This window comes from Struthio camelus, chromosome 4, assembly GCF_040807025.1.
Source record: "Struthio camelus isolate bStrCam1 chromosome 4, bStrCam1.hap1, whole genome shotgun sequence".
In the NCBI taxonomy this organism is placed as follows: domain Eukaryota; kingdom Metazoa; phylum Chordata; class Aves; order Struthioniformes; family Struthionidae; genus Struthio; species Struthio camelus.
This window is the reverse complement of record NC_090945.1, coordinates 36,883,088-36,897,738: the sequence shown is the minus strand read 5'-3', so window position 1 is coordinate 36,897,738 and position 14,651 is coordinate 36,883,088. Positions and strand designations below refer to the sequence as shown.

At 36.2% G+C, this 14,651-nt stretch overlaps 1 protein-coding gene across 8 annotated transcripts in view; it reads left to right on the top strand.

Moving 5' to 3' along the window:
• Nucleotides 1-14,651, top strand: part of LRBA (LPS responsive beige-like anchor protein) — a 407,526-nt gene that overhangs the window by 154,975 nt on the left and 237,900 nt on the right. For all 8 annotated transcript variants that reach the window (XM_068942256.1, XM_068942262.1, XM_068942261.1 and 5 more), the window contains one exon: nucleotides 13,723-13,889. In XM_068942256.1, the coding sequence (XP_068798357.1) occupies nucleotides 13,723-13,889 (167 nt within the window). The remainder of the gene's footprint in view (nucleotides 1-13,722; nucleotides 13,890-14,651) is intronic.

The following is a 14,651-nucleotide window of genomic DNA, read 5'->3' as shown; positions in this document are numbered from 1 at the left end:
TTTTTCTTCACCCTTAATCTGGTTCTTTTATGGAAATGCTTGCAGAATGAACCCACCTACTGTTCTTCCTCCTTGACCTGAATAGGGAAAAATTGCGCCAATCTTTTTGTAAAGAGGTGGTCTTTTAGACCATGAAAAGGAAGCTTTGTCAGTCAGTTAAGTTAGTCTTCAGATGATCTCTGTGTTGGGGAAGGTGTCAAGTGACTTAGAGACCTCTGCATTTCACTGTTAATCTAAAGTACTGCAGGCAGCAGCATAGTCAGTCCTTTTCAAGTGTTATGTTTCAGAAAACTGAATTGTCCTTGCTTTCCTCTTTTACATAGGGAAGACAAATTTCCTAGTACTTTCCTCACTACTTCTTTTCTCTTTCCCACCTTTTCCCTCCTCACGTTTGCACGTTCCTGTTTGTAATTCACTTGGCAGGAAATGCCTTCAAGTCTTCAAAGACTTTTGGCCACCTCTGTGGAAACGTTGGAAATCTCTTGGAAATAGTCATGATCATCTCCTTCCAAATGCTTTGATGATGAGCACTGCACGTGCTTTGGATATCATTACTCGTTTTTTCCTATGTGCCCTGGTGCCAAGATACTATTTTTTTGTCAAAAATTTATTGGAGAAGATTTTGGATCTAAGGAGAAATACAATCAAGGCTATATCATAATGAATTTTGAGACATTCAGATTTCTTCCATCCTTTTTCCTCTCTGCCCTTGTGGGAAAATGAGTTTTAAATCTCATCAAACAATTCTAAATTGTGTATTGCACTTCTTAGAGCTGATGGAACCTGTTTCTCATGGATGGAGTAGGTAGGCTCTGCTGTGTTACTGTGTAGTGCTAAATCAAAAAGATGTAGATTGTGTTGATCTTAGGCTAGGTGAAGCTGAAAAAGAATGGAAACTCATGCCACTACAATTAAGGTAGTCCCTCCAAGAGACTTAATACTGCTAGATCTGGAGATTGTCAGCAGAAAATTTCTCAGCAGAGACTTATCCAAGATAAGAAAGGTAACTTCTCTCAGAACTTAATATATAATTTAAGAATCACTATAAACCTTACAGTGTGGCCAGTGGAAATTTCAAATGCAGGAATGTAGAAGCTACCTTCCCTATTTCATACAAAAAGAACCTTTTGCCCTATTAAAAAAGATCTTACACGAAAAGACAATTTGATTTCTTTGTGAGTTATTTGTAAGTCTTTTTTCCTGCATGTTGAATTTCATGAAGAGCATATGTGACTATATAGGGATGATTTTAGCGTCTTGAGCATTTTGGTTTGTTTAAAAAAAATGCAATTTGTTAGTGTTGATGGTAACAACAAAAGTACAAACTCTTAAATTCCATACTTAAGATGTTTTATTTACTTAATATTTTGGGATGAGTAATTACCTGAGGAGAGTGTGTGCTTCTGGTCACTGGCTCCCCAACTGAATATTTTCTGGAGGTTCATCATGGACCTTTATGATAAGCTTTTAGTTAATCATGGGCCCTTTTCCACATGATCCTAGAGACTGCTTAGGAGTCTGAGAACAAGAGTTTGGAAGTCACAGTTACAGATTTTATCTCTTTAGAAGGCACTAGCCTTGCATTTGAGAGATATTTGAGTGGAGCAGGAGCTTTGCATCTTCCCTTTTCTATTCCGGTTCCAAAAATTCGAAGATCAGAAAGGCATATTTTAAAAGTTAAAGCCATTTTCGTTTAGCAAAACCAATGAATTTTGAAATACCTTTTATTGTTAATACTACTTTTTTTAATATGGCTGGTCTACTGAAAAATCGGGCCAGAGAAAGGTAGATGAAGATTATTCAAACAGTCGAACGGGATGGGAAAGGTCTGCTACTTTTCTCTAGTAACATTCCCTTCCATCAGGTTTTGGTTTTTTTTTTTTGATATGCTTTTACCTGGAAGTCAGACATCTTGAGGAGAGAGTTCAAGTGGTGGAAGTTATTTTCTTAAAGTTAAGGAAACCTCTTACCATCCTCTAATACATACCTCAGTGTTTCACGTAATTTGAGATTGCACTGCTGGTGACCAATATCAATCCTTGCCCTGGAAATAATTCGGGGAGGTGAATGATAAAGCAAGTAAAACATTCTGTTATTGAATGAGGGGTATATTTTAGAGATTATATGGTAATTGTGAAAGCGTTTTTGTCACAGACTTAATTATACACTGTCAGGAGGCAGCAAGGGCTGGCAGTGCCCTGCCAGAGAGAGGAGCTGGACACCTACCGTGGTACCATACGACCTGGGAGGGGAGCAGGGCAGCCGCAGGGGGCAGCTGGGGCCAATGCAGAGCCCCCATGATCAGGCAGGGCTGCGAGGATGGGGCAGGCTGCCTCTCCCCATGGCCATCAGCATAATGAGGCCTCCCTCGGCATGTGGGGGGAAAGATTGGCCCTGAGCTCTGGGGAGTGGGAGAGGAGCATGCTCAAGGCCCTTGTATATGCCATCTGCAGGCATGTCTAAATTATCCTAGCTGAGGGCCATCACACCTTTAGTGCTAAACATGTTAAACTTTTACAAAATAAAAGAAATCAGATATGCTTAGATATCAGATATTTCTGAAAGTGTTGCTTATTTTTTCCTACCCTATCCGTTAGAACCCCTAATTATTACATTTCTAAGGAATTGTTGATAGCCTTGAAGAGATCATCACCCATCTTGGCTTTGGACAAGTGCTGTTTTGGGAGGTAATTTTATACGGTCAGTGGCAGGGTATTTTTAAATGGCAGTTTGAAACTACTCAGAAATCTGGAATATTAGAATTGATCAGAGCTAGATTATTGGCTATATTGCAAGTGAAGCTGTTAAATGAATGGGAAGTGCGGCTATATAGCTCTTTGGTATGTCCAATAGCTATCACTTATTTTTATATGATAGTTATGTATTTTAAATAGTTCATTTCATTTCTGTACATGCTTGATGGAAACGTAATTTTGATCAGTCACTGTACTTTCTTTCAGTATCTATAACTTTAATTAGTGAAGTGTAGTTCACATCAAATCCCAGACTCTTGTTGAAAAAATGCCACAGACTTGTGTTGTTTTTGTATCCTGCTTGGCTATCGTGCTCAATAGTTGGAGCTTATCATGTTTAAAGTTTGCTATTTTACACTGAACTAAAGTCAACTTGTAAAATCTGATTAAATAGGATTTTCGTAGTTTTCCTGTGTAATCCACCTCATGCCGCTACACTGACATCCGTGAATTCAGCTGTATGTAACAAATGCTGATACTGTTAGCCAGGGGAGTATGAAAACACTTTCAAAGTGTTTAAGCAAAACGCAGTAAAATACAGCAAAGCCTCACACACAATATTGAACCAAAGCTGAAAATAAAGCTTAACAAGAACATCAGAGCCTTTGAAGTAGGCTCACAAGTTCCTCACAAGTTCCATTATTTAATACTGAAATGGGAAATATCCAGAAAACTTGTGGAATAGATCTAATATATTTGCCTTATGTAAGTGACTATGTTTATTGTGATGATGTTGTTATCATTATTATTTTTACAATGAGAGCATAAAGTTTTCATTAGAAACTACATACTACTATATAACAGTTTACTTCTCTGGAAGATAGCACCTGTGGTAGTTACAGTACTGACTCCTGCATTAGTGAAGTCTTTCATTTTAAACTAAATGATCAAGAAAATAAAGTTTTTAAAGCAATTGTTATGGAGTATTCTTAGTCCTTGTTCCATATGATCCAGAAAAGGATCTATTTAGAGGTGTCTGAAAGGGTATTTTAAAGTTAGACTGCTGTAATTTCAAATACAGTCCACTATCTTCCCATATTCTGAATGGTGTTAATGTTTTGCGTGTGTTCTCTTTATGGGTAAAAAAAATCATGCTTAGATTAGTTTTAATGAGAAATTAAATTACCCTACACCCAAAATTTTTAGAGCTACCTTTCAAGGGTGGTAGAATTTTTTTTATGAATTAAAAAAATGTGTCAATTTGAAAAACTAAGCTTATCCTTACTTATTTCAAGCTCTGTTGAAATTCCAAAATTGTATTACTTAAATGCATGAGAACCAATCACAAAAAAACAAAACATTCAAATTCATACTCTGGTTGAAATGAAATTGAAAAGATAAATTATTTTAAAAGCACAGGAGAAATACAATGTTAAAGTAATATACTTTTCATAGTTTGATGCTGTAGGAATTCTGACAGGAGGCTTTAAGTTAAGGCAGAGGTTAATCTAAAGCCAGGATTGTGGCCGCTTACATGTTTTCAAAGTAAATGGCTGGGAATGATTTTAAAGAATCACTGGTATAAAAGGCCATCTTTCATCTTCCTTCCAATTTGCTTCTGAATTGTTTTTAATCTTTGCCATTTTTATATCCTCTTAATCAAAATATTCTGCTTTTAAAATGCTTGATCTTAGAAAGAATAAGCATCTCAAGAGTCTTAGTGTGCCTTGAGGTGAAAAGTAAGTTTGCGGTGAAAGTTAGAAAGTTGATGAGCAGCACTGACCATCTTATTTTTTTTAATAGACTTTTGAATAAAATCTCATATAATCCTTTCTTTTTCTCACTGATTCTCTGACAGTCACTTGAAATCTGCTCTGACAAAGAAACAAAGCCCTTTAATGTTTTTTCATAATAACTAATTCAAAGGTTTCCACAAGTTTAGATGAAGACACAATGACTTCATGGCAAAAACTGAAGTGTTTTTTCTGTGTATGTGAAGGCAAGTTTGTTTGTCCTGTTTCACAGTGGTGCTTGGGGGTACATGCCAATCAAGCTGATCAGACTAAGGTATGAATGGCTGAAAAGGTTCTGAACTGTCAGAAACCAAGTTAAATTAGCTCTTAGGACAAGCATGTTAGAAGTTGGTAAAGGATAGATGGGTTACCTTTTGGGTCATAAGTTCAAATTCATGCTTGAATGTTTCATAGGTGAAAGTCTGATCCAGGATGAAGCTGTGGTCTCACAAAACGTTCTATTTTTGTGCTACCTTTGGTAACATTTTTAAAGCTCCTTCTGTCATGGTGCAGAATGATAGGTGGTTGCTTCCTACATCTACTATAATTACTATTATTTATCCCTATGTATACCTGAATTTTGTGGTGATGGAACTCTTTTCCCTTGTTTTTTCTTAAAGTCTAGTGAGTTCTAGGCTACTGTTCAGCGTAGAATACTTTCAGAACTTGCCTTTGATTCTATTTGCAGAGAACAGAACAAATTTATACAAAGGCATGCTACAAATGTCAATTTCTGCATTTAACTTCATAAACAATATCTTAAGGAGTCCACGTCTGAAACGAGCTTTGTATCCAAAGTACTGAAGCTTGTTAGAGATACGCTCGTCGTTGGCATGAAATCAGTCGTGGCAAGAAAGGAAACTACTATGCCTAAATGTCTTGTTATCTCAAATTAATAAGTGATTTCTGTTCTTTGCTTGTAAGCTGGTGTGTATTCATACATTCAGAAGCTGCTTATTAACATAGCAGTTGTGTAAGGGAAAGCTGAAAGGTACTTAAGAGGAACTATGTAGAAAATAAAAATAGGAACAGGTGCCCCAAGTTAAGGGTTATTTCACAGGGCTAATCTTTCTGGGAAAGATTTCATGGGGCTAATCTTTAGGAAATCTGGAACCTTACGTAATCTTCAAACTGTTTGTTTAGAGATTTTGGCTAGAAATGAGCTGAATCTGCATGGGTTTTGCAAATTTATAGACAGGTTTATGAAGTGTGATGTAACTGGGATATCGAACAATAAATAATCTGCATACTTTTGATTTTGTTATTTTTTTGTATTGTATCCTAGGTATAATATGAATGTGAGTTCTTATATGATGGTAAAAATGAGTCATATATAGGAACACACATTCCTGTAAGGTAAGTGTTGAGACAATTAACATTAGTGTGTTAAATATTAATATAGCTAAGTTTTTATAGCTATGTGTTTGATAAATACATAAACCAAAGAAGCTTATCTTGTGCAAATGTCTTTCACTTTGTTATAGCCAGAGGTAAAAGCCACATGTATAGGTGAAAATGTCACTACGTCTTGTAGTAAGGTGCCAATAACCTTCTGGTTATAATTTGGCTTATCTGCTTGCCATCTGAATCGTTCTGGCTGAAATTTTCCATTTTTTTGTGATCTCAGAGGTTGAATACCTTTAGAATACCTTTTTTCTTATTTTGGAAAGATGGTCAGGGAAGAGTTTCCCAAATTAAAACATGAAGAGTCTTAACTTTTTGTTTCATTGAGAATTTCCCATTTTTCCATATCTTGCAGTAGTAATGTTTCCCCACTGTCAGAAAGGTACGTTTTGCCATTCATGTGAAACATTCATGTGTGGACCAAATTTGTCCAACTCAAAACTTATGAAAAATTGCTCTTGATATATCACCTTAAGGGCTTCTTAATTAAGGAGCTGTGTTATTCAAAGATACTGAGTGTATTATGCATTCCCTATCTTTAGAAATTGCATTTAAAGTCTAGCTGTGCGTTCTGAACGACATGTGGCTCTCAATGTGTTCAAGCGTCTCTCCTGTGCCAAGTCTTGGTGCTGTATGTTGTCAAAGAACTATGCTGGCAGAATGCTGGCAGAAGGGTGTCTGGAAAACTGAGTCCTTGAGAAGAGAAGTAAGTGTTTGGGCAGTGGGGTCAAAAACGCTAGGTTACTTTGTTACCTGCCTTACAAAGGTCCTCCCTCTCCAACAATGAGTCTCACGGGAGAGGTTTGTTCACTGTTATCAGATGGGGATATTTTAGAGTTGTAGTGTGTTGGAGAGAACTGGGCGTGTGCCGCAGGGCTCCTGGTCATTTGAAGTTTTTCACAAGATCAGTAAGAATGGGCAGCCTGATTGAAGCACACAGCATGGCCTGTCTGGCAAATATCTCCTGAACTGGCAGCACTACTGGCATTTAGAGGATGATAATTAATTCCTTTACTTCCTCTTAATGTTCATACTGTACAGAAGGGAAGAAGGAAGTGTCCTGATGCTACTGGTAAAGCAAAGTACAAACAGCAAGAGCAAAAGGTGGGAAGTAGGAGAAAGAGCCTTCAAATAAAGGAGAAGAACAGAAAGGAAATGTGGTGTGTATAGAAGGTAGAATTAGGACACTTCCCTAGGTCAGTCTACGCTACCCCCTTTACAGTCTATAACTAAATACCAGATTTCTCTTCTGGCAGCAACAAGTTGCTTGCATACCTCTGACTACTGGTACAGACAAGATGATAATACTGCTGTGCTTAAGTTAGAAGTCTTTGTATTTGGCCCATCTTGAGGCTTATATGTATGTTTTCACATGATAAAATTGTGTTTTCCTCCCTTTTTTTAAATTTAGGTTGCATAGAAATGATAATATGAAAAGACTGCAAAACCAAGTATCCAACAGTTATGAAAAAATCAGAGTAATGCAACCTTAATTTGGCCCTTACTAGGCATATGTAGTGGAGCCTTGGTTTATGTATGCTTCTCGTTTGCTGCATGGAGTGGGCCTTACTTACCAAATAAAAAATTTTTTTAGTCCCAGAGGTCGTTTATGGATCTGCTTCATTTGTTGCATTGAACTAGAAGTTGTTTAGTGAAAACAGTGCTAATCTCCTTGATGGTGGCGGTGCTGAACCGATTGAATGCAGCAAAGCTGATGCATTGTATTAGGAAATGCTTAAACTGTTCACAGGTGTTCAGTAGTTCTTTTGTTTGCTTGATATCTAATCTGAGACCCCAGAGGCACCTATGTAGAAGTGTTGAGCTTTACCTGTTTCTAGAGTCAATTGGGCTTTGATTATTTACTAGCTTGGAAAATGCAAAGTATTTGGAAAATACAGACGCAAAGGATCTCGGATTGAAGCTGCAAGAGTATTGTTTTTAAGGTCTTGGCCTGTTTTATGACAAAAACAGCATGAAGGGGTTGCAGACGTATACTGGGTTTACGAAAGAGAGGAAAGTGTCTACCTTAGTGCGTGCTTTGAGAATTGAACACAAAGCATTTAGGCATGTGAACAAAACCAAAAGGCTTGCTGGATTAAAAAGAGCAATCGTCTCAGGGTATTGTCTATGATAGAGCCTAGCAGGTTAGGGAGCTAGAATACTGAAGTAATGTAGGGCATGTATAGTAAATCCCCCCAGTAAGAGAGCTCTCTTACTTGTTTATGTAAAACTTCACCTTTGATTGTGATCCAAAGGTGCTGCTGTAGCGCAAATAATGACAATGAAAGGAGAATTTAAAAAAATAAACCCTATGGTACTAGTGGATACTGAAGAAGAAATTTGATGCTATTTACTCTTTACTGTTTATTTATTCTGTCAGTTATTTGGTTCATTTACCTACTCTGTTAAATTAGGTTGACTAGAAAGGTATTATCTTTGGTAAAAGTGTGCCTTTGCCTCTAGTGTTTAGTTGGGTTTACTCAAGTTAATATTGTGAGACCTAAAGGTAAAAAATACAGCTATTGACTCAGTCCAGATTAAAACCAGATGTCTCTTGAGATGCCTATCTTTCACTCTAATCACCAATAACCAAATTAACTGACTGTGGTAGGTTTGTTCTAGTTATGACAGTAGTTTTGCCATCCTGTATTCAGTGTGATCTAAGTCAACTGTATTTTTTTTTCCCCCTCTTGCCATTTTATATGAATGTTTTTTTCCAGAAATGTCTGACTAAAAACACTTTTTTTTCCCCCATAACACATCTTTATCACAAACAATTGATGTAGATATTTTTAATCTTCAAATCAGCTAAAAGGCTGAATAGATGGAAAATGCAGTTTAGAAAACTATAGGTTGCAGAAATGAGAAGCCATCGCATTGTGTTCAGTCCATTAAAACAAGAAGAAATAGAAGAGATACTTTCATAAGTGTTCTGCTGGTGTTAACCTTGATGGCTATTATCGGGGGGATGATGCTGTATCTATTTCATTGGCTTAAGCTTTCTTCATGCTGAGAGAAATCAATACCTTGAGTCGTTGGGTGACAGAGGCATCACTTCAGAATTGACGGTGGCTGTCAGATGTTGTCATTGGTTGACTTTTGTTCGCTGTTGAGGTTTTAAGCTTTCATTTTTCTAAGTCTTATTCAGAGTCTTTGTAAGATTTCCCTGGGTAGCATTTTTTAGTCCAGACTTTAAACCTTAGGTCAGAGGTCAAGTGCAAAGATCTGTGAAAGCAGAGGATTGAGGAGCTCCTTCATTTACTGAAATATCCTTATTGGTAGGGAATTTGCATTAACGGCAAGACTGTGTGTTGTCTTATGGATGACTTCTCATGTAAAATGACACCCTCTGAGACAGTTTGTTCACAAAGCTAGTAGCTTTCAGCCATATTAGACAAAGGAGCTGGCATACCTCAAAGTGTCTGGTAATCTCTAGGTTGAAGTTATAAAAAGAAAAAAGGTGCTATGTTGCTTTTAAAAGGATCTATGCTATTGAACTTACAGCTTGTATGAAGCATTATATTGTAATTTTGGAAATTGCAAGGATGCACATGTAGATGTTACTATGCAGAGGAAAGCTTTTATTTTCAGCTTAATTTGACGTTTTTATATAGACTAAAGATAAAATAGTCTTGAAAACACTAGATTAATCCTCCTCTTCAGTAAAATAGACACAGTGAAATAGGCAGAATATTCCAATACTGACAAGGTGAATTAGTATCTGTCCTGCATACAGAATATATTGTGTTTCCATGTCTATAACTTGCCTTTTGGATGACCTTGTACCCCTTTAAAATTGCTGTTCCTCAAAGATAAATCTTCAGATAATCTACATCTTCAAATAGCCTGCGGTAGTCCATACCGGGAAAGGGAGGGAGGAAGAATCTCTATTCTGCTCTGCAGTATTGGCAAAGAGGAGAAGTTTTCTGTTCCATGGTGGATGAAGGGGTAGAAAAAAATGGTCATCTCTCGTGTCGTGTATGAAAGGATTCTGCTTGATAAACTTCCCCTTTGTAAAATTTTAACAGCCACTTTTTTTGTAGATAACCTGTGGAGTGTATGTATGCAGATATGTTTTTCTTCTTTCAACAGTTTGTGTTTCACCATGGGTGTGATTGTGAAATTCTCTCGCAGTACTTATGGGGTTATTCTTTCATTATACACTTTTCCAAACAGATAACAAAAGTTGTTTAGGGCAAAAAGCACTAGTTTTGCAAAAGCACTAGTAGAGAGGTTTCCAATTTGACTGTATGCAATTGTATGTGTAATCGTCAAACCACATTAGAGCATGGCAGGGTGCATACTGCAAGTGCAAGATATCAAACAAAGAAGAAGAAATTAGTCTGTGAGTTTGTGCACAAATAGGAATCAAGCTGAATTTTTATTTTATGTAAACTGAATGCTCAGAATTTGGTGTGCAATATTAACACATACCAGGTTGTTCATAGTCTTTGGATGGCATATGCAGCTATCTATCTTGGTATATCTATAAGAGATCTGTATCTTACAGTAGTATTTCTAGTAGTAGCCGATCTCTGATAGGTCTTTATTTAGATCATTTAATCCTATAACTAATGTTTAGTTTGGTCGAATATTGCTACAGATACGTGGCTTTGTGCTTTTCCTCATAGGAGCCTTCTATATCAAACGGAAATCTTAGCCATCCTTAAGTTTAGGAAATCTGCCTGTATCTGTGGTCATGATTATGTCCCATGTAATATGGAGACTTTTAAAATTTATTATTTTTCCTATCTGTTTAATATGAAAGCTAGTTAGAATAATACTTTTTTTTTTTTTTGTAAAAGTATTTAAGCCCTTTGTGTTAAGATGAACCTGAAGGCATCTGGAAAATGAAAAAAACATAGTAGAGAAACAGGGAGATTTTTTTTTAGTGTTTCCAGAATAGTCTAGTGGTGACTGGTTGCTTTGGGATTGGTCTCTTCATCTCTTTTGATAAAGCCAGTCTTTTATCATGCCTACATTGATGATTGTTAGAGAGAGAGAGAGACAGACAGACAGACAGGAATATCCTCTCTTTTGCTGAATATATTTGGCATATACTGGATAAGACAACCATCGAACCATTGACAAGTAACCTCTATGATCAAAGAGAGGACCTATTAAAGGGTATCAGGAAAAGGAGGATTATTTGACAGAAGCAGACCACTCAAGTAGAGAAACAGAATAGATAAAATGACAGCATATCAGCAAGAATAGGTAGGGAAGAGCCAGTAAACTTTGCAGTGAAAATTTAAGTTTTAGAATTCACTAGAGATTCATTTGTGTGTACTAATAAAATTTTAGTTCTTTGTATGTCCTTTGCTGCTTAAAAAATCGTTAGGTGTTCTTGGAAGATATAGCCTGATTAAACCACCAATCTTGCAAACCTTTCCCAATATTAGTAACTATGCACAAGCACGTGTCAGTGTCTGACAAAGCTGTGGCTGCTTTCTGTTCCTGTTTGTGAAATACATACTCCAGTGAGCGTGCCGCAGTTATGCGGCGCCTCCCGAAGCGATGTTATAATTTTACAGGATTGCTGCATGTGGGAGGCTCAACTTTGGTGGGGAACTGCAAATTTCTATTCATATTAAGTAATGATTTTGCTGAAAAGTGAAGTCCCATTCATTTCAGTTTTGTAACAGGCTGATTTTGTTTTCATGGAAGTTGTCAGAACAATAAAATACCATTTCTTCCTTCACCTGAGCATCAGACCTACATTCTGAAAATCTTTGTTGGTGTTTAATGAAGGATGCATTCAAAATTACTTCAAAGAGAGACTTTTTTTTAAAGATGTACAAGTTCATTATATCTTTTACAAAACATTCTAGTTTGATTTCCATTTTATCATGTTTTAAGGTCAAATGTGACTTTAATGTTCCATAAAGAGACAGAGATTGATAATGGGGAAAGAATAACCCTCTAATGTGATTTATATCTATGGATTTTATGTCAGATATGAAAAGTTGCTGTTCAAATTGTAAAGGAGGATCCATTAAAGAGCACTTTAAAACATTTTACTACTTAGCTTACCTTAGACACTTGTTTTTAGAATTCTGCCCTTTCAAGCAACTCAAAAATAACAGCTTATCAAACATTTACAAAGTGCTGAAGAGAACTCAAAATCATCATGGGTGCAAAATAGATTACTGTATTGGAAAAGATAGCTATATTTAAAAAGAGCTATAAAAATCTTGTTTAATGTTGGCTATGATTTCTCCATCTTATCTTTTTGTGAAGAGGGGTGGTGGAATGCTTCTTATAAGAGTACAAAAGCCAATTTTTGATGTCTTGTTGACTTGCAAAGTCAGCTGCTTATTCTTCTCTCCTTCTGGATGCCTGTTCATCAGGTGAGCGTTGCTCTAAGGCATGGGAAAAAACATAAGGGGAAAAATTACAAGGAAACTTGTAAATATATTCAAATTGTTAAAATTGAAAGGACTTCTAAAAGTTATTCATCTATTGATATATTTCTGTTATCTAATGTCTATGAAAATCTACACAACCATGATTTTTTTCATTGCATTTTCCCTCCCTTCCTTTTTTCCGTCGTTCCTTCTTTCCCCCTTCTGAATGATGTGTATATATAAGTAAAATTTTTAGCCAATTGACTTTTATTTGCAGCAGTTTTCTAGTATTTGCATATGCGTGTGTATATATATCTCCATAGGGGGTTGTGTGTGTGTATATATGTATGAAAAGAGCATTGTTACTGTTTGAAATGCAAGAATTGTTATGATATTGGGCTGCTATCTAAGCTTTTTTTTCTTCTAAATTGTACTAGTGCCTGCATCAGCTGTTCTTCATGAAGAGAAAGCAATTTTTTTTGTTGTTAGACAGACATTTGTGTCCATTCTACTAACTAGATCATAGAATAATCCAATCATTGACAAAGGCTGAAATGCTTTGCCTGGCATATGTGATCTGTGGAATTGCCAGATGAAAACTGAAATTAGAAACAGGGAGCGCTGAAATGGGGAAAAGCTTTTATTGTTTCAACTAATATTTGAATTTGTTCTGGGTCTTCACGTATGTTGCTTTGGGGGGGAGGGGGGGGGAATCTAAATTTGATGCCCTTTCTTTTTTGAGCTCTATATTAATGGAAAAATTTTCAGATCAACAAGAAACAAAATGTTGAGAAAATATTGTAACAAAGAATCTTTCATAGCTTAGAGTTTTGTATATGTGACTTTCAGTTCTTGCTTGCTAGTATTAGGTTTTGACTACTTTGGAAAATAATGCATGTTTATACAACAGGTGTAGTACAGCTAAGAAAATCATTAGCTTTCCCATGCTGGCCTGCTACCATGCTTGACTTAAGCCATCTGGTGAGGATTGATTCAGTCTTCATGTGCATTTAATCTTCTGCCTATCTGAAGATATGCAAATTTTCCCTTTATAGTTGAATATTGATACAAGTAACAGCAAATGGTTGGCTACACAGATCTAATGGAGAGTCGTGGGAGTATCCATTCTTCTGAAACTTGCCTCTTTATTTATAGTGCCATTCGCTTAGTTTGTTGTAAACTAAAAGTGCTTGTGCCTATATGTTTTATTATGCAACCAGGACACTAACTTGTTGGTGTTTGTGAAATCTTGAGCGCGTATTGCATGTGGTTACAGAAGTCAGGACGGGCCAAGATCCTCTATTTGGCCCTGCGTATGTATTTACTGTGGGCAGCTGCATAGCTCCTCAGTCCCCACACCTGTAAAATGGGGATAATTCTTATTTCTCAAGGGTTTTGTATAAGTAGTTAATTCTAACGTGCTTTAGGTTTCTTGGGATGGTATAATTAAAGTGCAAAGTGGTAAAGTCCTTATTTTCTTTCTAGTCACTATGTGCCCAGTATTCTGCAGACAAACGAGAAGAAGAAAAAATGTGTGATCATTTGATAAGGGCAGCCAAGTACCGAGACCATGTGACTGCAACTCAACTAATACAGAAAATTATCAACATTTTGACAGACAAGCATGGAGCCTGGGGAAGTTCTGCACCAAGGTAAAGAGTTTTTTGGGTGTTTCTTTATATTTTTAAGAACTAGGTAATGCTCAGCTATACTTGGGTGATTTGAGTGAATGTCTTCAGGTCAGATTTAAAGGTAAACAAGGTTTTGCAGGTTGTTTTTAAAAAAAACAATTAAATTTTTTTTTAAAAGTAAAATGAATGTATGTGTTTAACATAATTGTATTGGAGAACTAGAGCTTTGTTAGAGCAGTTAAAAACAAGGTGATTCTCTAACAGCTTAAATTTTATCATAACAATGTGATAGCACTGATTTTGAATTTCTAATTTTACCCCTACCATTTATTTAAAAAATAATTTAAATAAATCTGAGTGTTGTTCTTAGAACTAGCTTTCATCGTGGAGCATTGTGTGGTTCAAAACTGAACTACCATTTAGTACTTTATTTGTTTTCTTTTCTTCCTCAATAATAAGAAAGATTGCACCAATATCTTTTTAAGTTAGAGGGAAATGATGAGTTTTGTAAAAGTAACTTAAAAGTGAAAAGAGTACCACCAAATTAATTCTCCTTTTGGAATTCTTAATACATGTGTTCATTACATTGACACCTGTTTAACTTGTTTGGCACAAGTCATGAATAAAGTTTCAATTGCAAATCTAAAATGCAAGTTCAAGTGCTTATACGGCATCGTTATTTAAGGTTTAAGAGCAGCTATAACATATTTTGGCTAGACTGTAACAACGTGAAATATGCTAGTGTCCTGATATACTGGTTTTTGAATGCAATGGAATGATAAG